Genomic DNA, 27,440 nt, shown 5'->3' on the forward strand with positions numbered 1-27,440 from the left:
CTGTAAAAGTTATGTATTTTGGCTTCATAAATTTTAATTACCTGAACAATGAGGTTGAAGATCATTTTCTGTACAGAGAACACCAAGATAATTCAGTCTTTTCTCTAGCAAGTTTGATTACATTTTATTAAGAGTTTATAAAAGTTTCAAATTAATGATTTCATTTAATATCATGTTAAAATTTTAGGATTACCAAATTAAATTCCGATCAAGCTTTTTCTCACGTATGAGCTATAACATGGAGAGATTGAACCTAAAGACTTCGAATTGATGACACCTTATTACAAGGTTGTCATAGATTTTGCCATTTTTAGATCCATATTGTATGTTTTATGTCAGTATTTTATGTAAAAATTTCAGTGCTTTTTCCAGTTTGATCATGTGACTCATTTATCATCATTACTTGGATTATCAACTATCCAAAAATTTATTACTCATTATTTCTATTTGAAATGGATCTTTTAATGAATTACAGAATGTTTAAATAATTTATCTTGATTTCATCATCATTCATCCTCCCTTTTTTCTCAATGCATCATGAAAGGGCAGAAGAGGGGTATGGGAAGACTGAATGTGTAAAACAGCTGATGTGTAAAACAGCTGATGTGGAGAAAAGCAACGTAAACTTACTAGAGAATTAAAGTAGGATCCTTTGGTAATATTGTGAGTCCATCAAAGTGAAACCAGCCAGCTCAGTCGTGTGATTTTCTTCTAGGAATATTCAGGTACAGGTAGGAGGCAGATGGAAGGGCTCACCCATGTTTGGGGTCTTGAACCGGGAAGTACCACAAAGGGAGAGAATGAAGAGCTGAGGGTGTACAGGGATTATAATAATGGAACTCTGCCAGCTTGGATAGGCTAGGGCTGAGCTATGGACTGATATGATAGACTGTTTGACGAGGCCGAAGAATTGTGACTATGGTATGAACTTCAGGAAATGCTGTTCAGAAAGTGTTGTTATTGTGTAGCCTTTGAGAAAACAGCACCAAATCTGTACCGTTCACTCTTGCATCTTTAGCCTCTAACATTACCTGGCTCACTGCGTGTGGTCAAAGACGCTTGTTGAACTGAGAGCAGGGGTGTGACCAGAATCATGTCTTGGTGTGGTTACGAGGCTCATTTTTTTTAACCTCCTCTCTGCTGCAGAGTCCTGGGCCTCTTTGTTGGGTAGTGAAGTGTACGAGTGAAGAAACATGCTTATTGAAAAGTGCAAAATGACCAAGAACTGGGCCATGAACTGAAACAGTGCAGTCAAGCTTGTTTGAAAATTATTTTGTTCCTTGGTTTTGTTTCTTGTGAGATAAGTATTCTTTTTTGCTCTTTACCTTGTTCACTTCCTGTGTCTCTTCCTCTTCCACTTCCTCCCAAGTACAGACATTGCGGTTCTTACTCTGTCTTTTTCTTGCTCTAAACTGGGGTTGTCCATTTCATGGCTTCACCTCTCGTCTGCATGGAGCTGACAGACAAATCCACACCTCTTAGCATGGCTTTTTCTTCTGGCTACCCTCCTCATAGCACAGACTGGGGGTACACATGCTCCATCAGGGCAGCAGTCTGCACATCCCCAACCAAACCCATGATCCCCCTACAACTTCTCCTCTCCTGGACCTGCATCTGACACAGCCAGTCTACTCTGCCCTTTTTGTCCTTCCAAACTCCTGGATTCTTAGATGTAAAAAGGGTGTTTGGTCAAGATTTGTATGGTATACTCTTTTTTTCCCCCCATGGGAGGGCGCGTGGGAGATACAGGTGAGAAAAAGTTATAAAAATCAAACTTTTACAAAGTACACAAGTTTTGGGGGTAAAATTCATAGCACAGGTGACCACCCACCGTCATCTTCATTTGTGGTTTGATTCCTCAGTCCATTCACCTCTTCTGCTGCTAAGGGGACCCTGATTTTCTATTGGGGTATTTATCCTCTCAGCCATTCAAGGGATGCTGAGCTAAATCTGAGAGGAGCCCAAATTGGATGAAGCCGATCCTATCTTTGTGGATACAGCGATGGTTCAGAGTTAGGCACAGGCTGGAGCAAAACCCAGGGCTTAAGCAAGAACAATGGAATGGGCAGACCCTTTTCTTCCACTGAATGGGGAACAGGGCTGCTGAGACGTGGCTGTATGAAGGGGCCCCTTGTGTGTGGACTAAAGATGAAGTGGACTCTGGAGAAGGGAACAGAATCAGCAAGGAACCACATCTTGGAGACTCTGAGTAGCGGGATTAGCCCTTCCCTAAAATGAGCACTCCCGCTGGACTTTCAGTCTTGAGTTCCCAGATTCCTTAGATCTATCTGAGTCGGATTTTTTGGCACTTGCAAATCCAGAGTTCTAACCTATTAACTCACAATCCCATGGGCCAGAGAAAACCATCGACATTTTGGGTTTAATTCCTTCCACACATTTTAATGCATTGATATTCACACCATTTCCTTTATTTTTTTACTTTTAAAAATTGAGAAAATATATATACTTTTCTGAAATATTTTAGTTGGTAATATCATTCATCTTTTTATGTGAACCGAATCTATCATCATTTTTAATTATTGCATAATATTCCATTATAGGAATATACTGTTATTTAACACATTTCCTATTAAGGAACATTTACATTTTTTTCTATTTTTCATATTATAAATGTGCCATTCTTATGCACTAGTTCTATTATTTCTTCAGGTGCTAGAAGCGAAATTGCTGGCTCACAGAATATGTACATTCTTAAGGCTTAGATGTATTTTTACCAGATTGTCCTCCAAAAGGAACATACAATTTACATTTCCATCAGCATGGAGAAGGAGGGGACTAAAGGCAAAATGCTTGCTAAAAATATTCATTTGCTTACTGAACATTTATTGAGCGTCTATTATTTGCACAACACTGTTTTGGGCACTAGGGGTACACTGGTGACCAAGGACTCTTAAATTTGTTTCTCTATGTTCTTGCTTCTCCAATAATGGCAGGTTTGGGAAAATGTCTAGCTTAGTAGATGAACTAACCAACATGACATATGATGTGACACAAATGACCTCAGAGAGACACTCAGGGGACAGTGAAGTTGCACCTCGGTGCAGATGGTGACATCACTGTACATGGGATAATGTTCCCCGCCACTTTCCTATGCGCTCCCGTGCCTAGAAGCCCGGACACTTTATTTCCCTTGCCAGCTGGGTCCTGCGAAGGGGCTGCGTGGGAGGAATGTGTGACAGATTAGAAGGCAAGTGGGAGGCAGAAGCCACTGTGTTTCAAGGAGTCACAGGTTCCTGCTGAAGCTGAAGGGCCGTGAAGGGACACAGCTGCACAGGCTGTTGCCAGGGCAGCAGCAGCAGACAACCCAGTTTGTGGAGGGAGGCACGTTAGTGCGGGCCACGGTGGGGGCGGGGTGGACATTAGCGCAGGCCATGGCAGGTGGGTGGGGTGGGGAGACACGTTAGTGGACATCACAGTGGGGGGCACGCAGCAGGCCATAGGGGGCTACAGCAGCTTCCACTCAGGTCCCCACTGGTGGGTGATTCAGCCTTTCCTGTTTGCCCCTTCATCCTCTATGACAATTTTGTAACCTAAATCCTTATGTTAGATCCTTCTGTTTGAAATATCTGGAGTGCGTTTGCTTTTCTGACTGATGGGACAGCCCAGTGTTAAAAAATGACCCTTGAAATTCCATTAGGCAGGAGTTGTGCCTGAGACCCACACAGCATCGTTCAGTAAGTCTAACAGAGCCAGTTTTTCTAGAAGCAATGGAAGAGAGTGCTGTTGCCCCCCTACCCCCGTTGAACACCAGATGAATTCAGTGACTGTCTTTGAGAGGGCATCAGTATGAAACAAATGTATCTTTAAACACTCGAATCGCACTCTGGAAGATGGGATATGCACACTTTGACACATACATGGGAACTGAAACCAGTTGGAGGGAACAGAAGGTCCACAACCTTCCTCCGACATGTTCCTAATACTTATATTCACTGAGAACATAGATATGAACAACTGAAAAGCAAGAAGCAAAACGGCGTGTGTTAGGGAAACTGTTAACGTTCTCAGTTTGCTGGGAGCATGTACTGAAATGTTCCCAGGATGTGACTCTCCTCTTCTGCTTTACAGGGGCTTGGGATACCATTGTTTTCTAAAAACCGTTAGTTGTAATTCTTCTCTATAAAATGGTACAGAAATATTAAATCAACTCCTATGCTCCTCTTTCTTTTCACATTTATACGAACTTGAACGTGATGATGTCAATTTTTAATACTCCACAATAAAGGCTGTCATTTTCATGCCTTTCCTTTGATCATTGGATCTTAATAAACAGAAACGCTGGAAATCGCTCTACCGCCACATGTGCATAAATACGACCAAAGCTGGAAAATGGACAGGGAGTGTCATCCGCTTAAGTTTTTTCGTTTCCGTCTTCTCCCTCACTGTCGTTGTCAGAGTAAAAGATGTCTCTAAACAGGAAGACACGCTTGGGGGCTGCAGGAGTCTGGATCTCAATGCCCGTTTTCTCCATCTTCTTCTCTAGCTTTTCTTTGAGCAAAGGTAGACTCGTCTCATAGAGGTAGTCTATTATCTCTAAAGAAAAACATGTAATGTCGGAATGATTTGTACAAAGCATCTTCCCAAGGTGAAGGAACAGAGGGCGCTGGTGTTGGTCGGACCCTGCGCTATTGTCACACGTGCAAGACCCTGTTCTTACTGCTTTACTACACTCACTCACTTACCCTCCCCAAATCCTAGAAGCAGGCACCCAGTAGTCAAATGAGGAAACCAAGGCATGATGAAACATGATGAAACTTGCACATAGTCATGGACTTAGTCGGCACAGAGCCAGGACTCAAACCCAGGAAGTGATGTCTGCTGCGTGCAAGAGGTATTTCATCACACACTCCAGGGCAGAGTGTCACCTGCACATGGTCCCCAAATACTGGTGCTGGGTCAGCCACGGCAGCCCCTCCTGTAAGCTTGTTAGGGAAAATCTAGCCTCTCAACCCAGCCTGGAGATTAGCATTCGGTATGTCTGGGATGAGGCCCAGGTATGTGTATTTTGAACAAATTCCCCACATGACTCTGGTGATCAGAGTTTGGGAAGTATGTATCTAACCACCCACAAATGGCTGCAAAGAAGGAACTGGCATCGATGTTGTTTCTGGAGCGGTGTGTGTGCATGCATGTGTGAATGTGTGTGACAGGGCAGGCAGAAAGTAGACATGAGCAGGAGAAGGAGGGAACTAGCCCCAGTTAGGAGGCCCCTGCAGCTGCCCCTACTTATCAAGAAGGTATGTTGTTAGAAGAAGGGAGGAAAAAAAAAATGCCGGAGAGGGAGGGAAAGCATCCCGCTTATCCGAATAGATAGCCTGCTTCTCAGGACCATACAATTAGTTTGTCACTTTTTAATGAGCTTCTCAAATAAATCTTGGGAAATTGATGGGTTCACAGTTACGCCCTGAGAAACAGCCTTGGGAGCAGAAAAGGAGTATGAGGCATGCCAGCTCGGAAAAGGTGAGATACTGGAGAGGGAGAGGCGGAGACAATCACCCACAGAACTGAAAACTCTCACACAACATAAGGAGGCTGTTTCTCCCTCTCTTGGGTCAGCCCGCTCCATAATCTTTGGAGTGTATCTGCTTTGCTAATAAACTTCTTACTATCCTATGCTTACTATCCTATCCTAGCCTATCCTATGCACAAACTGTCTCTTGACTGAGGTACAGGAAAATAAGAGCTGAGGTACAATCGTCATACATGGTGACGTGTACCGGAGTGTGTGTTGTGTGTGCGTGTGTGTGCATGCTGGTATTAAGGGTTATTGAATGGAATGCTTGCTAAGTGCCGAGTACCTGGTGACCGTATTTTGCATGTTCATTATCTCATTTAGTACTTTTGAAAGTCCTGTCAAGTAGGGATTATAATTTGCCAATTTTCACCATTTTGTGACTGAAGAAACTGAGGCTCCCAGTTGTCACTTGCCCAAAGTCAGTACCAGTGGGAGGCACCATACACCATGTTCTTAACTACTCAAATGTTGAAAATACTGACCTGGAAAAGTCTTCTTCTGCCAAAAGGGAACACAGGTAGCTTTCAGCTTATAAAATTTAGTCTGAACGTAAGATGGAGGAACATCACTTTGGAAAGGAAAAGAGGAAGAAAAAGGTAGTGTCAGTTTAAAAACTGGTCATTTCAGTACTGTGTAAAGTACATCGATTAAGGTGACATCCATAGACCTTAAGTAGCTTTCTTAATCCTGAACACAAAATCATCATGTCCATAAATGTGTGATTAAAAATAAGACACATATGAAATGCTACTGTCACTTGGTTAAAAAAAACACGCAAAAAAAGAAGAAAATCAATAGTACATGGTGGATTCTGTTTAAAGTAGAAGTTTTCAGTTACGAGATGAATAAATTCTGGGGATCCAATGTACAGCACGGTGACTAGTTAACAATACTGTATTGCATACATGAAATTTGCTAAAAGAATAGATCCGACGTGTACTCACCATAAAAAAGAAGGGCTACTATGTGAGGTGCTGTATGTGTTCATTATAACCTGACTGCTGTTGCACAATGTATACATTTATCAAATCATGGTGTAGACTTCAAATATATATAGAATTTTACTCGTCAGTTATAACTCAAGAAACCATGGGGGGGGGGTGAAAAAATTAATTAGAATAATGTAAATTACTGGTCGGGAAGACAAAGCACAACGCCTACTAATGCGCTGATGCTGACCTTGGACTTGGCCCTGCCTTCAGGGCTCTCCATGTAGCAAGAAACAGTCCTCACGACCACTTGCTAAGGGAGCTGCTACTCTTATCCTTCATTTTGGAGATGGGGAAACTGAGGCATAGAGAAGTTGTCCAGGATCTTACAGCTAATAAGGGGTAGAGCTGGGATAACTGGGTGGTCTGACTGCAGATCCGATACTCTTAGCCACTACACTCAGGATAGACATGTATTTGTCACAATTCAAAAGCAGATGTCTCCTGATGTTTTATTTTACAAAGTTAAAAAAAGCAGATGCTGATAATGTTTCAGTGAGTCAAATACACTTTCGATTCACAGCAAGACTGATACCACCAACTCTTAAATTGTTTTTAAAGTGAGAATCATTAACTTCATGTCGTACATTTTTTCTTAAACAATAAGAGCATGACTTGTTTGTTTCAATAATTCACTAATCTAGCAGTTAAAGATTAGAGTGGGTAATTTTTCTGTTAAGTAGGTAGAGGTAAAAGATGACTGGGCTCCTTCAGCGTCTTCATCACAGCAGCCACACCATGTGCCAGGCACGGGGCTAAAAACCTTTCCTGCATTATCTCCTTAGGTCCTCACTATGGTCCTGCCAAACCATTGTGTACATGAGCAAACCGAGACAAGTGAGGGAACAACCTGCCCAAAGACGGCTAAATAATGAGCACCAGGACTCAGGGCCAGGTCAGTGTGCCAAGCCCAGGTTCTAAGACCTATGCCACCCCCCTTCCCACAATGCCTTGCGCCCAGCGTCATGTTCTGCAGCCCCAAGCTCAGGCATAGAGAAGAGGCAACATTTGATCTGGACATTTTCAAACTAAGTAGATGTTACACCTCTTAGGTGAAAACGCTGACTTTAAATCATGCCTAAGTAATCCACAAGGGAGGCTTTAAGAACCTGAAGACATTGGACTTTTTAAATTCTTTTTCATTGTTTTAATTCACTATTAAAACTTTGAGAATGCATTATTTCAAACAGTGTTTGACTAGATTCCATAATCTCTATTTTACAGCTTCGAGGTTTGTAAATCTTAATTAGAACAATCCATTTTTAAATATACATATAATTTTTACTGAAAATCATTAAATCATTTGAATTTAAGAAACCATGTGATCTGAAAAAATGTCACACAATACACAAAAATTAATTGGAAAAGTCAGATTTTTAAAAAGTGGTTTGATAACATAAAGGGAGGGATTTGTCGACATAAATACTTCTCAGGATGGGAGTTGGTGGGGTGCAAAGCAGGGTCCCCTTCCTTCAAAGCACCTGACAGCGTCACCTCTCAGGGACCCACGACACTGAAGAGTAAATGAGTGCCCCACCCCTCAGGGGAGCTAGAAAAGGAAAAGGTTTGCAATTATGGGCCTGTGTCTGGACCTCCTGGCAGGGCCTCCTGGCAGGGCCTGTCACTAAAAATTCCAGTTCTCCAAGTTAAAGGAAAAAGATGGCTTGTTCTTTGGCCGCATCCCAAGGTGTACATACCTAAGCCCCACAACCAGGGTAAATGCTGCTTCACACCAGCAGCCATGCTTTTGGAAGTCAGCCAGGCTGCAGCAGTCTCACTCCACCATCCACCCTCCCAAAACTGAAGGCCAACCAAGCCCGCTAAACCCCCACTTCCAAAGGCCACCAATCCCTGTACCCCCCACTCAACAACGTGCTCTGCTCAGAGGGACTGTGCTCTGCAGGCTAGCTTTCCCTTGGTCACCAAGCAGTGACTCCAAATACTGCGAGTGGTGGCCTCCCTCCTCAGTAGCAGGAACTGATTCAAAATGCAAAGGTAAACAGAGATCATACACACAGGAAAGTTCAAACTCACTGCTCAGAGGAGAAATGCAAATGAACAGCACAGCGAAACTAGGCGGAAGCTGGAAGAGGAACAGGATCTCAAATTAGCTCTGCACAGCCTTCTGACCAGCAAGAGAAACACATCACCGCAAGTAACTATATATAAAATACACTGGGGAAGCGTGGCCCACGCCACCAGCGCCAAAGGACCAAAATCAGAATCACGTGCCTCATTGTGTGATGTGATGTGTGATGAAGATACAGCCTCACCTATGTCACGGGCCTGCCTGAAACACAAAACCCTAGTCTAACCGGGAGGAAGCATCAGACAAACTCCAACCGAGGGAGACTCGACAAAACAACCAGCCTATGCTCTCCCACAATTTCAATGTCATCAAGGACAAAGGCAGAAGAACTTTAAACTGAAAGCCAGCAAGGAGACAGGACCGTTAAGTGCAGTGTGTGATCCTGGACGAGTCTTTCAATCGGGGAAATGCTATATAAAGGGCATTATCGAGACAAGTCGTGAAATTCGAATGCTGACTGTTCCATGCAATAGAATTGTAGCAACGTCAAATTTCCTCAGTGCTAACTGTACTGGGATTATGTGGAATAACGTCGTTGCTTAGGACTTGTCATCTGTCACCAGCTCTCAGATGGTTAAGGGAAAAAACTTCATTCCCTGGGAGAAGGGAACGGGAGAGGGAGGGAGGAGTGATAAAACAGACGTGGCTGAACGGCTGGTTATGGGCCAAGGGGTATGTGGGTGGGGTTACAAGTCCCCTCCTACCTTTTAATTAGTTAATAGGAAACACGTGCTCTTACCCGATGGTACTAGCAAGATCTTCCCAGTCTATTTCGTTAGCGTCTTCCACATTTACTTCATACAATCTATGAGAAAACATAAAAATTAAGTTTTCAAGCAAAGATCAGCATGATGGACACCTTCACGGACTCACAGAGGTTAAGGGCTCAAAGGCACCAGCACGGTCACCTCTGCGCCAGCTCCCTTGTTACGCAGCCCCAGCGAGGTCAGCATGCTAACCCAAGGTTAGCCCACGGTCACTGAGTTAATGAGCTACAGACCAAAAGGCCATCTCTCTTCCTCCTGAGCCCTTTGCATCTCCCAGCAAACCACGTTGCTTTCTCATAATAAAAACACAACTTCGCCAATCAGTGTAGACACATGGTTATAGCAACATGTGTACCCAGCAGTTACTATGCGACAGACACTGTGTCCATTTACCCTTAACATCCCCGACGAGGTGGGGGATTATCTCCATTCCACAGACCAGGAAACGGGGCTGAGAGCCCGAGTCACTGGCTCAAGGTTCCGTGACAAACATGCGGTGCCAACCCTGGGACCCTGACTTGAGATGCCCTCCTCAACTCTGCCAGTCTATGCTGTCTCTCTGGTAGGCGGAAAAAGGGGGAGAGGCACACCCCACCAGACGAGTATGGAAAAAGAGGAAGCATGCCAACGATGTTAGAGCAGGTGCCTGACGGAGCAGGGAGAATGGAGCTGGAGCCGGTGGCCAGAACCCAGAGGTTTCTTCTGCTCTGTGCTGTTCCTCATTTGACATGCGCCCAGGGGCATTAGACGCGTGGGTTTCCAAAAGCAGCCTCACATCTCTCCTTCCTTCAGGAGGGAGGACTCTGCATAGACGAGGAACTCAAAGACAGAACCAGAGACCAAGCCACAGTGGCACCAAGTAATGTGCGCTGGAGAGCAATGGGGCTGGGCCTGAATATTTACCTCCACTTTCCAATGGACGGAAATAACTAACATCCACACGAAAACCTTCCAAGACTAAAATAACTACATTTGTGGAGCGCACCGTCCACGTTACACACACTATTTCATTTCTTCTCCCAATAACACTAAGAGGAGATACTATTAGGATTATCCTCATTTAAGGTGAACAACCTAGAAAGACCTAGAAAGGAAGGAAACATGCCCAAGGTCACACATGGGCAAAGTGCTGGAAGAGGGATGTGACTACACTCCGGCCAGAGAGAAAAACAGCTCCAACAGCATCCCTTGATATTCCGCTACCTTTCAATAAGGTTGATTTTGGCCTGCAGTCCGTTCACTCCTCGGGATATGTCCCGACCATTCGTCATCCTCTTGGTTAGAATTTCCGTCCTACGTTAAAAGAAAGAAAAATATAGTTCACTTTCAGGAGTAACGTTTCTATTAAAATTTCCTATGTTTTTCTCTTCTTCAGAACCACTATCTAACTTTTGCAATTCATCAGTTCCAACATTTACCACCACCCATACATAATACACCTATTTTTTTTTAAATAGTGGGAATGAATAAGAAAATGGTCGAAGGATGATGGTTATTGAAACTGGATGATAGATACAAGGAGTTCTAAGTTTGTGTGTGTTATAAAACTTCCATAATAAAAAGTTTTAAAAAAGGGAATAAAAGAATGAGCCTATTAGCAGGTACCAAAGGACACTATATAAACTCAATTTGATTGTTTATAAAACACAGACATCGTTCTCACTACCATTACCAGCTGTTGGAACACCAAAGAAGCCCAATTTAGTAAAGTGATACATGATTTGATTATTCTTCTAAGGCACAAAGCTAATAGATGAAGGAAACATTGGCTGAAGTTCCTAATGAGAATAGCAACCCAATTAAAAGTATTTTAGGGGCTGGCCCGGTGGCTCAGGCAGTTAAAGCTCTATGCTCCTAACTCCGAAGGCTGCCGGTTCAATTCCCACATGGGCCAGTGGGCTCTCAACCACAAGGATGCCAGTTCGACTCCTGCAAGGGATGATGGGCTGTGCCCCCTGCAACTAGCAACTAGCAACTGGACCTAGAGCTGAGCTGCGCCCTCCACAACTAAGACTGACAAGGACAACTTGAAAATGAATGGCACCCTCCACAACTAAGACTGAAAGGACAACAACTTGACTTGGAAAAAAGTCCTGGATGTACACACTGTTCCCCAATAAAAGTCCTGTTCCTCTTCCCCAATAAAATCTTGAAAAAAAAAAAAATTTATGTATTTTCTATATAAACACACAAAAGTGCTCCTTCTTTTTTGGTCTAAAATGTAGGCGTAGAAAGGGCTCTGGTTCCTCCATCTTATACACTTCCCCCCGCAAAACATCTGTTCTTGGGAACTGATTTCCTTGAGTGTGGTCTTCTATTAACATAACCAAATACCCTACAACGGGATTATAAGGTACATAAACAATCAGCAGTATGATTTAAGAGTTTGCTTTTAACATAAAACATGCCTACTCTGGATTTCATTCTTATTTGCTATTGAAGATGACCGAGCTGAGCTCCCTTTGTGCACGAGGGACGGGTTGTGAGCTACAGGATCCCTGCTTCAAGGACCAGCTCAGGGCTGGGAAAAGCTTCGTCGGGCAGAGAACACGCAGCAAGATCAGGACTGAAAATACTTGTATGTGGCAGATGTACCTAAAGAAGGTCTAAGATGAGGAGCACGACTGCCTCACTTTAGATTAAAACAGAAGAAATGCAGAATTAGAAAGCAGAAGTTAGAAGACTGATCACTATACTTGTGATTTCTCTCCTGCATGTTAGCTTTGGATTTTGTTTTGAATGCGGCAAACAGGTAACTACCTTGTTGTACTGAGGACTTAGAAACGGACAAACGGACAGAGTGAAGAAATCAGAAGTCAATATTCAGTATTAAAAAGGTTCAAGTTCTTATGAGGAAGCCATACAATGAATCGGGGTTAGTTAAGTGCTAACTTAAATCAGATATCGATATTGGGTTAGTTGGAGCAGTGAACGCGTGGTCATTCTTGACATGGAACCTACCCACATGGCGGTCACACAGATAGTCGTAGTAACCTCACCTATCTACCCACGCTGTAGAAATTGTGGGGGGGGAAGGAGATAGGGGGAATATCTTGTTGAAATTTATATAAGAAGCCTTAAAACTTACCACTTACTTTTACACTGCATCCAATTTCTGGTTTCGACTTTAGCTTCAACTTCTACCCAAGATATGCCCTTGTAGAGTTTTTCCCGGACAATGGACAGGCGGCCTTCGGGATTCTCTTGGAGTTTAGAATCCACCTCTTTTAAATCCTGGGGAGACATTTTCTTTAGAATCACTTCTTCAACAGCCTTGATTAGTTTCTGGGTTTCCGTCTTACTCCAAGCACCATGATTTCTTTCTAGAGACATAAAAGGATGGTCTTATAGTTGCTAATCCTCTTGCTTTCAAACACAATATTAAAAACGAAATCATAATGATGAATATATGTCATTCCACATTGGTCCCAATCCAAAGAATGTACACCACCCGACGTCAACTATGGGCCCTGGGGGATTAGGACGTGCGGTGTGGGTTCAGTCACAAACATACCCTTCTGGTAGGGGTTGCTGATAGTGGGGGAGGCTGTGCATGTGTGGGGGTGGGGGGTATATGGGAACTCTCTGTACCTTCCTCTCAATTTTACTGTGAACCCAACACTGCTCTAAAAAAATAGTCTTAAAAAAAAAGATACATCAGACACTTTTCAGAAGACAATGGGCAACATCTCAATTACACAAACCTAAACTATCAATTACATGCAAATTAAAATGAAATACTAAAGTGGCCACAGATTCTTCAAAGAACCAATGTTCAGACAAGTTAAGGAATAGGCCTCCAACCGGCAGCCTACAAATACCTTTGGTTTGGTCCACAGTGTTGTTGTTACTTTTCCCCAATAGCAGTTTGGATAAATATGTACGTCAAGAGAGTTTCAAGGGGAAAAAAAAAAAATCTAGGGCAGCCGGTTGGCTCAGTGCTTAGAGCGTGGTGTTCATAACACCAAGGTTGCCGGTTCGAGTCCCACATGGGCCAGTGAGCTGCGCCCTCCACAACTAGATTGAAAATGACTTGACTTGGAACTGAGCTGCGCTATCCCCACAACTAGACTGAAAAACGACGACTTGACATCCTGGAAAAACACACTGTTCCCCAATGTTCCCCAATTAAAAAAAAAAAAAAGAGAGAGGAAAAAAAAGAAAAAAACATCTAGATTTCATACACACATAAAAATCCGGATTTTTGCTTTATTTCTTAAAAACTGGAAGAACTGGCCACACTGAGTCTTCATATGGCATCAGTGGCTGGAGTTGGTGGGACAAAAGGCATGGTGTCCAACTCACCTGGGGTCTCCCCCCGCTGGCCACAGACGCCCAGCTGTTGCACTGCTCTGCCCGCGTGGCGGGAGCACATGAGCTGCCTACGTGCTAACCGCAACACTGACTAAAGACTGTCTTCTTAAAGCAGCTGGGGATTTTTTAATGTGAAGAATAGAATCAATAAAACTTTTGATGAAAGAGAGCAAGAGACAGGAGCTCACCAAGACTGGTTTTGGGGGATGATCCCTGCCTAAAAGGCCCGTTGAACTGCACCCCACCTTCCCATCCTGGGGAAGGGACTCCCCCACCGGCCTCCTTAGATACTGGTCCACTTGGCAGCTACAGCCGCGCTGAAAGCTACTGAGCTGACGTAGAGTGGCAAGCAGTCTTGTGAATAAAGGTTGCACGGTTTCATCAATACACGTGAGGAAATGAATCAGTGCAGAGAATGGCTTAGAAAATGATGGCTCTGCCAGAAGACGGGCCCACAAGGACTCCTGGGCACTGGGTGGTGGGGGCTGACGGCCTGTCGGGCTTATTCACTCCCCGAGGTGGGCTCACCCAGATGGGCGCTAGAGACCCCAACTTACCACTGCTGATCTGGGAGAACTTCAGGGCAACGGAGAGGCTACTTCGAGCCACCATCTCCCCAATCTTTTTCCAGTCGTTCCCATGGAGGGAATGGTATATCTTTAACTTCTCGGTATCTCCTTTGCTATACCTAAGAGAAAGGGGAAACACTACAATCTTGCATTAACTCCAAGATTAAAAACTGTTCTCCTCGCAGTCTGCTGTGGTCCTGGGAAAGCTGCATGGGGTGGGCTGTCAGGAACCGGTTCTGCGCCAGGCCAACCCGCGAACAGAGCTCCCGTCACTTCCTGTCCCAGCATCTAAACTGTGCTCACCAAATAAATCGCTCACATAGGCCAATGCCTGGCTCAGGACACAGCACTGAGCCAGCCATCAGATCAGGTCATTCCCCATCCAAACCCCTATGGGCTCCGCATTTCACATACCATAAAACACAAACTTCTTCATGTGCCTACAAAGCCCTGCGCTCCCTGCAGCCCAGCCCCGAGGTCACCTGAGACCTGTGCACTTGCGGTGGGAACGGCCTTCCTATAAGGGCAAGAAAACCCTGTCGGCTTTCTACACTGTGGAACCCACAATGCTTAACTACAACAGACATTCGGTAAAGGTGACAAATGGCTTGACATAAATTCGGAACGATTTAAGGAATTTAAGGTACATTAATCCCACGTAAAAACAAGTATATCAAAGAACTAAAAAGAAAAACACGACAATATAAGTGAATGTTGAGATACACACCTTAAATATTTAAGTGAAGCAAAAACAATCTTTAGGACATTGTGTAATTCCTGACTGTGGGCGGGAAGTGGTGGTTTATGGTATTATTAATACAACACAGACGCGGCCCGCCTGGAATACTGTTTCTGACCACAGTGACCTGGCACTGTCTCAGGACATAAGATCCTCGTGGTCTCAGAAACTCATCCATACCCACAGAGACTCGTAATCCTTCACTATTTCGAACTGTACTTTCTAGTGGTTTCCTTCTCAAAGCAATCAAGATCTTTCTGAGATGTGAAAAACAACTTAAAGGACCCCGGAAGCCACAGAAAAGAGGATGTCCAAGAGAACCTGAGTGTACAAACATGAGGAAACAGCTACAGAACCTCCACAGGCCCTCGGAGCCTTACAATTCTTTGATTTTCTACGGTTTTTTTCAGTTAAGAATTCCTTACATTGGAAAAATATTCTATGCGTAAATGGTCACCACAACACAAATAATATGGTACAAACGAATGAACTTTATCACTAGAATGACAGACTTAACATTATTCTAAAAATTTCATTTCCACACTTACATCAAAGGTAGGAAAAAACGTTATCTTAGCTGCCCCCATTCCTTTCCAAAAAGCTTTCTTTAGGCTCCATTTACAATGTCATCTTTAGTGAATTTCCTTCAAGTTCTGTCCTCAGTTGTCTAACACTGGGGCTTGGGGGAGAGGGCAGGTGTCAGTCTGTGGGGGACCTTTCCTCTACTTAAGGTTTCTTTTGGTAAAAATGTTAAAAAAGACACCAAGGTCACGTCAGTGTTTGAAGTTCAGATAATACATGTGTCTTGGTTTTAAATCACGTAGCGAAGTAGAACGCAGCGGGTCTTGCTCGATTTACTTCAGTTGTCTCCCTGACAGAGGTGGAGTCCTCGAGCCACTGGCTGCCGTCAGGGCCTGCAGGGGTGGGGCTGCCGCTCTCGTGCTCGTCCCTTTGTCCTGGAGCAGAGAGCTGACCCACAGCCACCACTTCACCTACATTTGTTTTATTTAGAATGTTGGAATCAAACTATAATTGGGTATTTTCTTTGGGACAGAAAGGAAGAGAATGCCCATCACTCAGTGTTGAATCAGCTACTGAATCACGCTTAACGGACCTCGCACTGGTGCTCATCGCCACCTTCAGATATCTACTGAACACCCAGAGAACTGGGCTCAGTGCTGAAGGGAACCCCACTGACAAGGGATGTTGGGGTTCACAGGAGTTTACAAGGGAGCAGAGAAAACTTCCCAAGGAACGGTGGGAGAAGCAGAGCATGCTGGGTGTTGAAATGAAAGTATCAAGAAAAAGCTGAGGGACCTAGAAGGAGGAAGATACCAGAAGATTAAAGAGGTGGAAACTGTAATGACCCTCGAAGACATCCACCTGACAAGAGACACATGCCCTGGTTTCACGCACAGAAACCTTTAAGCCTGTTTTTACTTCTAATCTGTGGCTGTGGCTATTCTGACATAAAGCATCAGCAAGACTAGAAAAACGTCCTGGGTCAGGCGCTGAGACCCCGTCCTTACCTGCCTTTGTAATTATTGATATCGAACATCTTCTTTGCTCGGTAGTACACGAGTTTCCAGGGCCGGGCAATGCCCTTACCTACAGCCAGAAGAAAGGCGGTCAGAGGGGCACACAGCACGGCAGGAAGTGCAGTCTTGACCGTCAAGGAGCCCAGAACAGCCCCTTTTCACAACACTAGCTATCCTAGGCCCCCGGGAAGTCTGGCATTTCAGATGCGCTGCAGGAAGCTGTCTTGGGGAGCAGATGTACAAAATCACCAGCTTCCTTGGAGATCTCTGAAAACTGGATGCTTAGTATGTAGAGGCGCCAGCTTCTGGTCCCCGAAATTCATGGCTTCCTAAGCAAAGCGATTTTAACATACTCTGAATGAAGGGGAAGGGCGGCTAAGGTGGGGATACATGCCAACCGTTCTCCGTAAGGTAACAAAGCACCGTTCCCAAAGCACCTCTCCTTGCCTTCCCACCATAGAGATGGAACCAGCCCTCCACGGGGCTCACTATGCTGCTTCCCTTGGTGCATCCCAGAGAACACCTAAGCAACCACCCTCTTTAAATTCAGAGATTTTTTTCCCCCAGTCCAATCCTGTACTGCTTCCTGACCTTCTGCCTGTGCAAGCATCACACCCAGAGGAGGCTTCCCGCTCCAAAGCACCTATATGGCTACACTTAGCACATTGAAGAGACCCTGGTGCATATAAGGACATGCTGTGTACAATAAACGCAAAAACTACAGCATGAAGAACAGAGAAACCAAAGCCATTATGAGCACCCACAGGAAGGCAAGAAGTTGATCATCTAATTCTGCCTAAAATCCGTAAAGCACTACGTGTGGGAGACGTGATTCCAAATCGCTGGAGATGCAGGCTGCCAGCGAGAATCCAGTTAACCACAGCGGCGGTCAGCATGCCCCGGGCCACTGCCTCACCATGGGTTTCCCATTGCACGATGGAAGGCTGTGGCTGGGCAGACTGAACGGCTCTCCACTTACCAATGTGCAGTCTAAACGCATATTTTCTTTTTAAGTCGGTGATCACAGCTTTCTCCTCTGGGTATCTGTCTGTGTACAGCAGCTTGTCTGCATTCTCGATTCCAGTCAGGGACAGAAATTCTTGCACGTTTCTCTCTAACTGCTTATTTTCCTTTGCAGAAAACTTGCCGAATCGAATGGCGACACCTAGGATTCCGGGCAGGAGAAAAAGTATCGTCAATAATAAATGAAAGCAAACCTGCCACTTGCTCCTCAGCCATACAGTACACGGCCGGGCCGCCGGCTCCTGCCTGCCTGGGAGTGGCCCCGGCCTGTGCACTTGACGTTCGCCCTCCCAGGCCCCACTGTGGAACTAGCTTTCCTTCAGCATTCAGCTCAAGCCACCGTCTTCACCCAAGGTTTTCCCTGGTCATCCCATTCCAAAGAGACCTGACCTGATTCATCACTCTTTTTAAAAGTTACATTTTTGTACGAAAAAGGAACCTACATTCATTAAAAATTCAAACTGTATTGAAATTAAGTTTAAAAGGAGCCCCGCTTTACCCTCCTCCGCCGTGCTACTCCCCTAAGCAGTGTTGAGTTGGCTGGCACGAGCCTGAATACTTACATACATTCTCTACGCATATATATCAGGGGGAGGGGGACAATATCATTGCACTTGATATTTTATTTCTCTTTGTAACTCAAAGCCGTCAAGTTTCATTATGTACTTACTGTGTTATACAGTATATTTTTCTATGCGTAGACTTATTTGTAAAATATCTCTTATAAAATACTCATAAAAATCTCAACGCAGAATACAAATAAAATGGGATTGTTCTATAGACACCGCTCTACAAATTACGTTTCTCTCTCTTAATTTCTCTAGTTCTTAAAGCTCATCTCTTCAACATGATTGATTCCGTAAGGCTAAAACCCCTCTTTTTACTTTTGTCAATGACCAGTGGGCCTCACCCAGCAGGCTCTGGGTAAATATCGCTCATTTGTGGAATGCAGCCTGCCATTTGTGGTGTATTCTTAAATCGATAAGCTTTCTGGGAGGTTCTTTTAACACGGTGACATCAAGGAGACCAAGTTGGGTCTCCCATGAAACCACACCCACTCAACCAGCTCACACTCAGTACCTCGAGAAAAGAAAATGCACCTCATTGAAGTTAATGATGTTGAAGTGTTTTGATTTTTTTTTCACTTCTGTATCTTTCCTAGTGCTGCAGCCAACCGACCCCCTCCTTCCCCCAGCATCCGGGACTCATCTCCTAGTGTGTGGACTATCTGTTCCTGCAGCCCCATCCTCCTTGCCTTCTCTACCGGAAGTTGGGCAAAGAAAGGAAAAGCAGCACGCTTCAGTTGGCTAATTTTACAGCTCAGACAACAATTCTGGAAGGAGATAAAGCTGAAAGTAGCTAAAGGATGCCGCTGGGGAATCCAAAAATCCGAATCATGCACAGAAGAAAGTTGGGGCTAGCTATACATACAGGAAAGTTCAACAAACATCCAAGTTCCACAGCTCACCCTGTGCTTTAAATTCCTTGAATCGTCCCAAGTCATCACGGTACATTCGCTTAATTGTCGTGGCAGCCCTTTCCTTGATGCCAGGAATGAACTCTTGGAGTTGCCTCACGGCGGAGTCCAAATCCACGTCTGGGTCATCTGACTCTCTTGAATCTTCCGACAAATACTTTGTTCCAGACTCTTTAGTCGATTCCAAATGGCTTTCGTCATTTGCAGGTTCTAACCTAAGAGGGAAAGTGGACTGATCACCATTACACCTCACTTAGATTAGACCTGATTCGGTCTGGGATGTCTGCTCACTTTAATGTAACTGGGCCAACGTGGACAGATGGCAGAGGCCGCCTTGAAGGGAGACGACCGGCCCTAAGCCCTGTTTCCAGCAGATGTTATCCCATATTACTATTTCCCAATTGTTTTTTGTTTTAGATATTGACTTCCTAATAAACCGAGCACCTTTCTACCCCCATGGACACTAAGACATCTCTCCCCCACCCTCCCAACGAGTTAAGTTTTATAATAATGGTTACTAATTAGTTAAATCAATATTCAGGGTTTCTATGGTTACGGCTGCTTTTGCTGTAGTTAATAACGGCCACACGTTCCCCTTTGCCCAGTTTTCTATGCACCTGTCACCAGGTCATCCCCAAACCTTCTGCCAGATGTCCACATCTGCTCTTAGTATCAGCTAACCACTCAACACTCAGACAGGAAACTGGAAAAAACTCAAAAGCTGTGTGCATTTGTCTAAGCAAAGGGTCAACAGCTTTCAGAGGGCCACAGTCCAATACAGATTAAGAACCAATGTTCTAGAACATTCCTGCCTCATTATCAGTGTTCTGCACCTGTCCCAGATATGATGGCACAGAGGATGACGTGAGGGGGGCCACAACCATTATCAATGCCACACAAAGTGGGGCCCTCTCTCCTTTAACTTCTGTGTGAAATTATTTTCGGCCAGGACAACCTAACACATGTAAGAAAGCCATTGAGTAAAAAAGGGGGGAAAAATCTGTCCCAAGTCCCAGAACTGAAATAAAGTGGTTAACAAAAATTCCTTCATTTATTCATTAGACAGCATACTTAAATGATAATTATATAAATAATGATATCGAAATTTCTTTTCTTTGTGAGAACCCTAGTTCAAGTTTTTTCCTGCTCTATAACATTCTAAGTTATCTCCTCCTTCTACCTAGATGCACAAAGACAAAGGTAATTTGGGGGTCTAAAAGCCTTTTAAACCTATTCATAGATTTTTCAGGGCTAGAGTAGTTCTTAGTGAAAATCTAAAGTGTTACGCATGAAGAAAGGAAGCAAGTCACTTGGTTAAATGGGCGTATCATCCTGTACATTTCATGATCTCTCTCTTTATGATTTCTGCCAGTCACTAAGGACATGCAAATAGAGGCAGAATCCACACAACCGGCGGGCACCCACAGAAGGCACACCACCCCCGTTACCTCTGCATCTCGTCCGAACACGCCCGGCTTTTCTCCTCTTGCGGCCTGGGTTCCACCATTGCTTCAATCGAGGTTCCACTACCTTCCAGGGAACCCAAGGGCGGGTCCCCGAAGCCCGTGGTGAGTACTGAAAGGTCACCATCGGCCATTGAGGCACCTTCGGCAGAAGACTTGCGCCTCCTTTTCTTAGCCCTTTTCTTTGTTCTGCCGGCTTCCTTCCTACCTCCTGCAGCCCCCACCTCACAGACCACGTGGGATCCATCAGAATTCACGCTCTCCAGACTCTCAGGCACGGCTAACACCTCACATTCCCGGGCACTTGAGAATTTTCTCTTTTTTTTCTTAGACTTCTTTCTATGAGCAGAGCCTGGCAATTGTGCGACTTCGCCTCCCAGGCCCCCAGGAAGCAGGGCTTCCGGCTGGTGGGGCTCCGGCTGGGGCAGGGCGACGTGTGCATTGTGGCCTCGCTGCCCAGGATCCCAGGATGCCGCTGCTGCTTCGGCTTCCAGCCGACGCTTCTTTTTCTTTTTCTCCCTAACTTTATGATGCAGTTCTTCTGACTCAGTTTTACGTCGCTTGGCAACTGAGTGCACTGCGGCTGCTTCAGGCTCTTTGGCTGACTTTTGCTCCTTGCTCATATCTACGTAAACAACGTCGACATCTCTTCTAAAATCCTTCGGCACGTTCTCAATATTTTCTTTGTCCACCATGACGTACACAACACCTGTTTCGTCCTCTACCCCCAAAGCACTGTTTCTTCTCTTTTTTTTCTTTCTGGTGGTAGAAGTGGCCTTTTCTGTCTCATCACAGATTTCAGATTTTTTCTGAGTAGAAATGAGATGCTGGAAATCCTTTCTCTTTTTTTTACTCTTTGTTTTGTCAGGCAGTTCACTTGTCAAGGGGGAGTCGCTGAAACTTGCATGGGAATGCCTCCGACGTTTTTCCTCCTGTGCAGCATACTTTCTCTTTTTCTTCTTCTTCTTATCAAAAACTGGAGTGTGAATTTCAAGTCTGCTCATTTCTCCTTCCATGTTATTCCTACAGGGAAACTTGACAAGAACGGTTTATTTGTGCAAAGCATTTTAAACATTAGCCTCAGAAGGGAGAAAAAAAAAAAAATCACAGAAAAATGAAGCATGTGGCCCATGACAAGCCTGGAGTCATGATTAGAAACGTTATGTTGTTCTAAAGGCACGGGAGCCGTGCTGTAATTGACTGTCTGGTCCCACTGCCTTCATGATACAGAAACAACAGTCACCAGACAACAGTGCCCAGCACTCAGGCCCCTGCTGCCCTCGCGGCTTCATCTTTTATCTTCTTTCCAACTCTGTGCTCCAGCCACACAGGCCTTTCTGGGTTCCCCAAACACGCCACGATGCTGTCCCTGGCCCAAGGTCTCACAGCACACGGTTTCCTCTCTCTGGGATACTCCCCGCTGCCTCCCCACCGTCCTTGCCTCCTGCTTCCTTTCATCCTTTAGAGCTTGGCTTGAATATCACCTCTTCAAGAAGGCTTTCCCTAGTTAAAGGATGTATATATTATGGTACCATGTATACTAAGTTTAAAACACACAAACAATTTTATGTATCTTTTCTGAATACATACGCGGTCTGACAATTAAGTTCGCGAACTTGCCACCATGCGCTTACATTGGCAGTCCTGTACAAACAGCTCGGGAAGGTTTCATAACCTTGGTATGTCAGTGTCTCACAGGTATGTTCATGTCAACGTGTGGCAGTGTCTTGCTGAGTGGCGTTCATTATTATTGTTGCGTGTTTTTGTGTGCCATCGCGAGAATGTCTGAGCTTGTATTAGAGCAATGAACAAATATTAAATTTCTTGTTAAACTTGGCAAGAGTGGAAGTGAAATCAGGGACATGTTAGTCCAAGTTTATGAGGATAATGCCATGAAGAAAACGGCAGCATACAAATGGATTAATCGTTTTTCTGATGAAGAGAGGTCAGGACGGCCAGTAACGAGCAGAACTGATGAAAAAACATCGCAAAAATTCATCAAATTGTGTGTCAAAATCGTCGGCTGACTGTGAGAAGCACAGCAGAGCAAGTAAACATCAATAGAGAAACAGTTAGGAAAATCTTAACTGAAAATCTTGGCATAAGAAAGGTGTGTGCAAAAATGGTCCTGAAGGAGCTCACTGACGAACAAAAGCAAAGGAGAGTCAAGGTTTGCCAAGACCTTTTGGAGAGGCAAGACGATGTTTTGGGCCGTGTTATCACTGGTGACGCAACATGGGTGTACCAATACGACCCTGAAACAAAGCCTAAAAGTGTGCAATGGAAGTCAGGCAATTCTCCACAGCCAAAAAGTTCCGTCAGTCCAAATCAGGAGTCAAAACGATGTTGCTAACTCTTTTTGATATCAGAGCGATTATTATGAATTTGTACAAACTGGACAAACAGTTAACCAAGTTTACTGTTTGGAAGTACAGAAAAGGCTACGTGAAAAAGGTAGACGACCTGAACTTTTCACCAACAAGTCATGGCTCTTGCATCACGACAATGCACCCGCTCACACGGCACGCTCTGTGAGGGAGTTTTTAGCCAGTAAACAAATAACTGTATTGGAACACCCTCCCTACTCACCTGATCTGGCCCCCAGTGACTTCTTTCTTTACCCGAAGATAAAGGAAATACTGAAAGGAAGACATTTTGATGACATTCAGGACATCAAGGGTAATATGACGACAGCTCTGATGGCCATTCCAGAGAAAGAATTCCAAAATTGCTTTGAAGGGTGCTGGCACTGGCACCAGTGCATAGCTTCACGAGGAGAGTACTTCAAAGGAGACCGTAGATATTCAGCAGTGAGGTATGTGGCACTTTTTCTAGCATGAGTTCACGAACTTAATTGTCAGAGCAACCTGTATTTCACTTTTGTAGCATTTTGCCCAACTGCAGTTTAAAAAATAAAGTCATTTACTTAGTCATTTAATGTCTGTCTCGGCTAAGAAAGGAAACCTCAAGAGGGCAGTTTGTCTGTACTTCCACCACGTAGAGGCCATGTCCGAGAACTGTATCATTCGCACAGCGCCCACCAGGGTCTTAACAGTGTGGACATCAAGTATCCACTGACCTCAGCTCTTTGAGGAAGAGACTGAATGTGCCTGTTAGTGTCCAGCAAAGAGTCAAGATTCTGCAATAACTTGGTATGAAGTTAAATGAGGCTCCCAGGTCAATACTCATATCCAGCACATGCACTATGCAGTTGAAGCTCAGTAACATTAGTGTATTTTACATAAGAGATGGTGAAAAGTAGAATTCCACAAACACGTCTTAATAACTCTCTTGTTCTGTATTGCTTCTGGGTTTCAATTTTTAAGATTTCATTTCTCTTTGACTAGGTAATACATTCACATGGTTTACACATCAAAACAAGCTGTTCTCATTTCCCCTCCTTTTTTACACAGAATGTAGCATCCAAATACTCTGATCCACATTTTTCACTTAACAGTGGATCCCGGAGATCTCTGTATCAGTGGTCTTTCAAGTCTGAATGGTAAGCACATTTTCTACAGAAGGCACCCGGGCTAGCAAAGAACCTGTAAGAATTGTGTGGCTGGAGGGAGGGGGATATGAATGAACATTGAGACTGATACGTACAAGCCAAATCCCCCAGCCTCATGGTCTCACCTTCAATGGAGGCACCTAGAACTTTGGTTGAGGCCTTTTTCCCTGAGGTCACCCAGAGATGCACAGAAACCCATCAATGACTGCTCCGAGGTCTCAGCTATAGGAAGGGTGGGTGAGTCCTGCAAGCTGATTCCCTAGCCTGAGAGTCTGGCAGACTTTGTCTGTCGTACACACTCCTGCAGCCCCGGCGTCTAGCATAGTTCCTGGCTCATAGGAGGAGCCCAATAAGTAATTTTTTTGGAATGAATTAATGCCTTCTCTTCGGCTGCCCTCGAACCGCTAGGGACGGACGGAGAAAACACTCCCCACTGGGCAGATGGGCACGACTCTACACCTGGCTTGGCAATCGGACTGTTTCCCTCTGGATCTGTGCTGCCCAACACAGAAGCCACTGACTGGCTACACAGGGGAGCTGAGCACTTGAAATGTGGCGAGGCCAACCTGTGCTCTCAGTGCAAAACACACGTTAGGTTTCAAAGATTTAGGACAATAAGAGCAAAATAATCTCACTCCTAATTTCTGTATGTTGCTTTCATATTGAAATAATCGTTTGAACAGTGTTAAGTAAAATACATTCTTAATTCCACCTTTTCCTTTTTATGTTTTTTTTATTTTTTAAATTGTGGCTACTAGCAAATACTAAATTACATACGTGGCTTGCATTCTATTTTTTCAGACAGCACTGCTCCAGACAGCTCACTCATCCACTCTTCTTGAAATTATTTCAAATCTCCTTATGTCTCAACAAACTTCTAATTCCATTCTTCCTTCTCAGTGCAGCAGACTAACCTGCCTGTGACCTCACAGTCACACACATTAGACAAGAAATACGTTACCCTCCAAATCTAGCATGTCTGCCTGCATCTGCCCCCTTCTCTCTTCCCCTCCTGCTGCCACAAAGGAAGTGTCCCTTCTCCTGTCAAAGGCCATTTACTGCACGTGTGTGCTGGACCCCACCTCTTCCTGCCTTCTCAGAGATGTCAGGATCCATCAGGTAACCCATCGCTGTCCTGTACCTTCAGCCTCTCCCATCTGCACTGGCTCCCTTCTGGTGCCATTCCAACAATCTTTACACTCATTTAACTTAAAAAAAACAAAAACAAGGATGCAACCCTCCTCCAACCCTGAAGTCATAGCTAGCTGTTCTGTTTTCTTCCCTTCACAGCACCATTTCTTAAGAGAGAAATTGCTCGCTCCATTTCCTCACCTCCCACCCACTTCTTAACCCACGTCTTGGTAGCTTCCATTGTAGCTTCCACCCCACTACTCCCGAGACTGCTCCAGTAAGAGTGCCCACGACCTTCAAGCTGCTAAATTCAAACGACACTTTCCTGGCCCATCTTTCAGGACCTCTTAATAACAATGAACAGAGACGATTCCTTTAAATACTCTTCTACTTTACATCAGTTTCTTTCTTTTTTGGTAAATACCTCTTAAGCTTCTCCTTTTAGTTTCTTGAACTCAGCACAGCCTTTTAAATACAGTCACTTCCCACTATAAACTTTGGATGGTTTCCCTGTTTTTCTGCAGATCAAGTCCCAAACTCTGCAGACCTACCATGCCCTTCATGACCTAGTGTGTTCCACGCCTACCTCTCGGGCTCTCATTTCTCTCTGGGTTTCAGGCAACCCGCCCTCTTTCAGTTCCTAGAATACACCATGTTCCTTTTCATTCTCAGGGGCTTTGCAAAAGCAGCTTATGCTCTCCCAGGAAAGCTTCTCCTACGCGTTACCTTTCTGCGCTATAACTGGTCTAAGTTTGAAAGTCAGTTCAAGAAGGCCTCGCTAATGGCTTAACTGGGCCCTGTCTCCCCAGTGGGCAGTGTTTCCCCACAATCCAGCTGCTTCCCTGTTGCACTTGGCTCAGACGTGACATGGTCGGCCTCCTCAGGGCTGCGATCTTGTCTGTCTGGCTCCCAAATAGTTCCCAGTGCTCGATGAATACGGAACGAATGGATATGCATTTATCTCCACTATTCGGAACCTACCACTTCCCGCCCCGCATGGATGTGCCCGAGCCTGGTCCCAGATTCTCTCGCCACCTTTGGAGCGCGACTGAGACCCTGCTCTGCGCTGGGGTGGGCGTCCCGGGGCTGAGAAGGGAGGAACTCATCAGACGTCCGACCCTCGACCCTCTGGTGCCCAAAGCCCCACGCGGAGGGGCCTGGAGCGGCCGCGGAGAAAACAGGCGCCACCCCCTCCCCCGGAGACCTCAGGCCAAAGGCGGGTCTCCCAGAGGAGGAAGACAGCGACCACCCACCGCCGTATTCACACATGCGCATCTGGAAAAAAAACCCGGAACAACAAAACAGCGTCTTCTACCTACCTTCCCAAAGCGTCCCCACCTTTCTTCTAATCCGGAAGTGCCGCCGTTGTGGAAGCGGAAGTAAGCGTACGTACTTCCGGTCCACCCTCGGCATCCCGCTGCCATGGTAACAGGCCAGCCTCTCGGATTGTGACACTTACGTGGTTACCTGACCATTTTGTTCATGGGTGGTTGGGAGTGGAGTAGGGTAGAGCGTGATCCTAAAACTAAGGAAGTGAGACAGAATTCTTCCTTCCACCGATTTGCTAATTCATGCATGCATCCTATTTGTTCAACAAATTTTTGCTGCGCTCCATCTATAGTACTGGAACGAACAAGATGGTGAGGTCCCTGATCTGAGGAAGACGGATAACAAACAAATCAATCAAGATAATTTCAGATTATCCTATAAGGAAAGTAAAACAGGGTAATGTGATGGAGAGTGACTGGGGACAGTGAGTGCTACTTTAGATGGGAGGGAAGTCTCTTTGGAGAGTAACTTTTGAGCTGAGTTCTAAATTAAAAGGATGAGCAGAAATCCAAATGGAAGATTGTTCCAGGCTAGGAGCAAATACATAGGCGCTGCATTTGGTTGCTGGAGGAACTGAAAGAAATCCAGGGCAGCTGGAGCACAGTGAATGAAGGGCAAGGTGGTGGGAGATAAAGTCAGAGGCAGGCAGGGGTTAGCTGGTGCAGGGTCTGATACACAACAAGCTTAGATGAGGCAGAAGGAGCCTTGGAGATCTATTCCAAACCTCCCATTTCAACTGAGTCCTGAAGAAACTTAGCTTATGATTAAAGTAAAGCTTTAACCAAGCCATCAACTCAGGGCCAGTATACACACTACTCAAACTTTTAGGCTTATTGCACAGTGACCAGAACCATATCGGCAGGCACCTTGTCTTCTCAACCCTGTGTTGTATCTTTATTAAGATTTGTCAGCCTCGCCTGTGGGTCAGAAAACTAGGGCTTCATGTAACTTGTCCAAGGCGATGT

The 27,440-nt window shown here is 44.9% G+C and overlaps 1 protein-coding gene across 3 annotated transcripts; it reads right to left on the minus strand.

Moving 5' to 3' along the window:
- On the minus strand, positions 1-26,507 carry TTF1 (transcription termination factor 1). Of its 3 annotated transcripts, XM_033123145.1 has the most exons (11): positions 26,466-26,507; positions 20,490-21,538; positions 19,033-19,256; positions 17,521-17,706; positions 16,533-16,611; positions 14,253-14,383; positions 12,470-12,704; positions 10,585-10,674; positions 9,354-9,419; positions 6,019-6,104; positions 1-4,554 (listed from the first exon to the last, which is right to left on the minus strand). In XM_033123145.1, exons 2-11 carry the CDS (start codon positions 21,518-21,520, stop codon positions 4,373-4,375), a joined length of 2,310 nt encoding a protein of 769 aa, XP_032979036.1. In that variant the 5' UTR covers positions 21,521-21,538; positions 26,466-26,507; the 3' UTR covers positions 1-4,372. The 3 variants fall into 3 exon arrangements, 2 of the variants coding, with proteins under 2 accessions (XP_032979036.1, XP_032979037.1); XM_033123146.1 differs by lacking the exon at positions 26,466-26,507 and having other exon boundaries at positions 20,490-22,096; XR_004424672.1 differs by lacking the exons at positions 1-4,554; positions 6,019-6,104 and having other exon boundaries at positions 12,477-12,704.
- Positions 26,508-27,440: the final 933 nt, after the last annotated feature.

This window comes from Rhinolophus ferrumequinum, chromosome 12 (genome assembly GCF_004115265.2).
Source record: "Rhinolophus ferrumequinum isolate MPI-CBG mRhiFer1 chromosome 12, mRhiFer1_v1.p, whole genome shotgun sequence".
Taxonomy (NCBI): Eukaryota; Metazoa; Chordata; class Mammalia; order Chiroptera; family Rhinolophidae; genus Rhinolophus; species Rhinolophus ferrumequinum.

Excerpts from the sequence above, each read along its gene's own strand:
- TTF1 (XM_033123145.1), bottom strand. The coding sequence starts at position 21,520 with ATGGAAGGAGAAATGAGCAGACTTGAAATTCACACTCCAGTTTTTGAT. Across the intron at positions 19,257-20,489 it reads TGTTCGGACGAGATGCAGAG|GTTAGAACCTGCAAATGACG; the intron begins GTAACGGGGGTG and ends TTTCCCTCTTAG. Across the intron at positions 9,420-10,584 it reads AAAATCAACCTTATTGAAAG|ATTGTATGAAGTAAATGTGG; the intron begins GTAGCGGAATAT and ends GTTTTCTCATAG.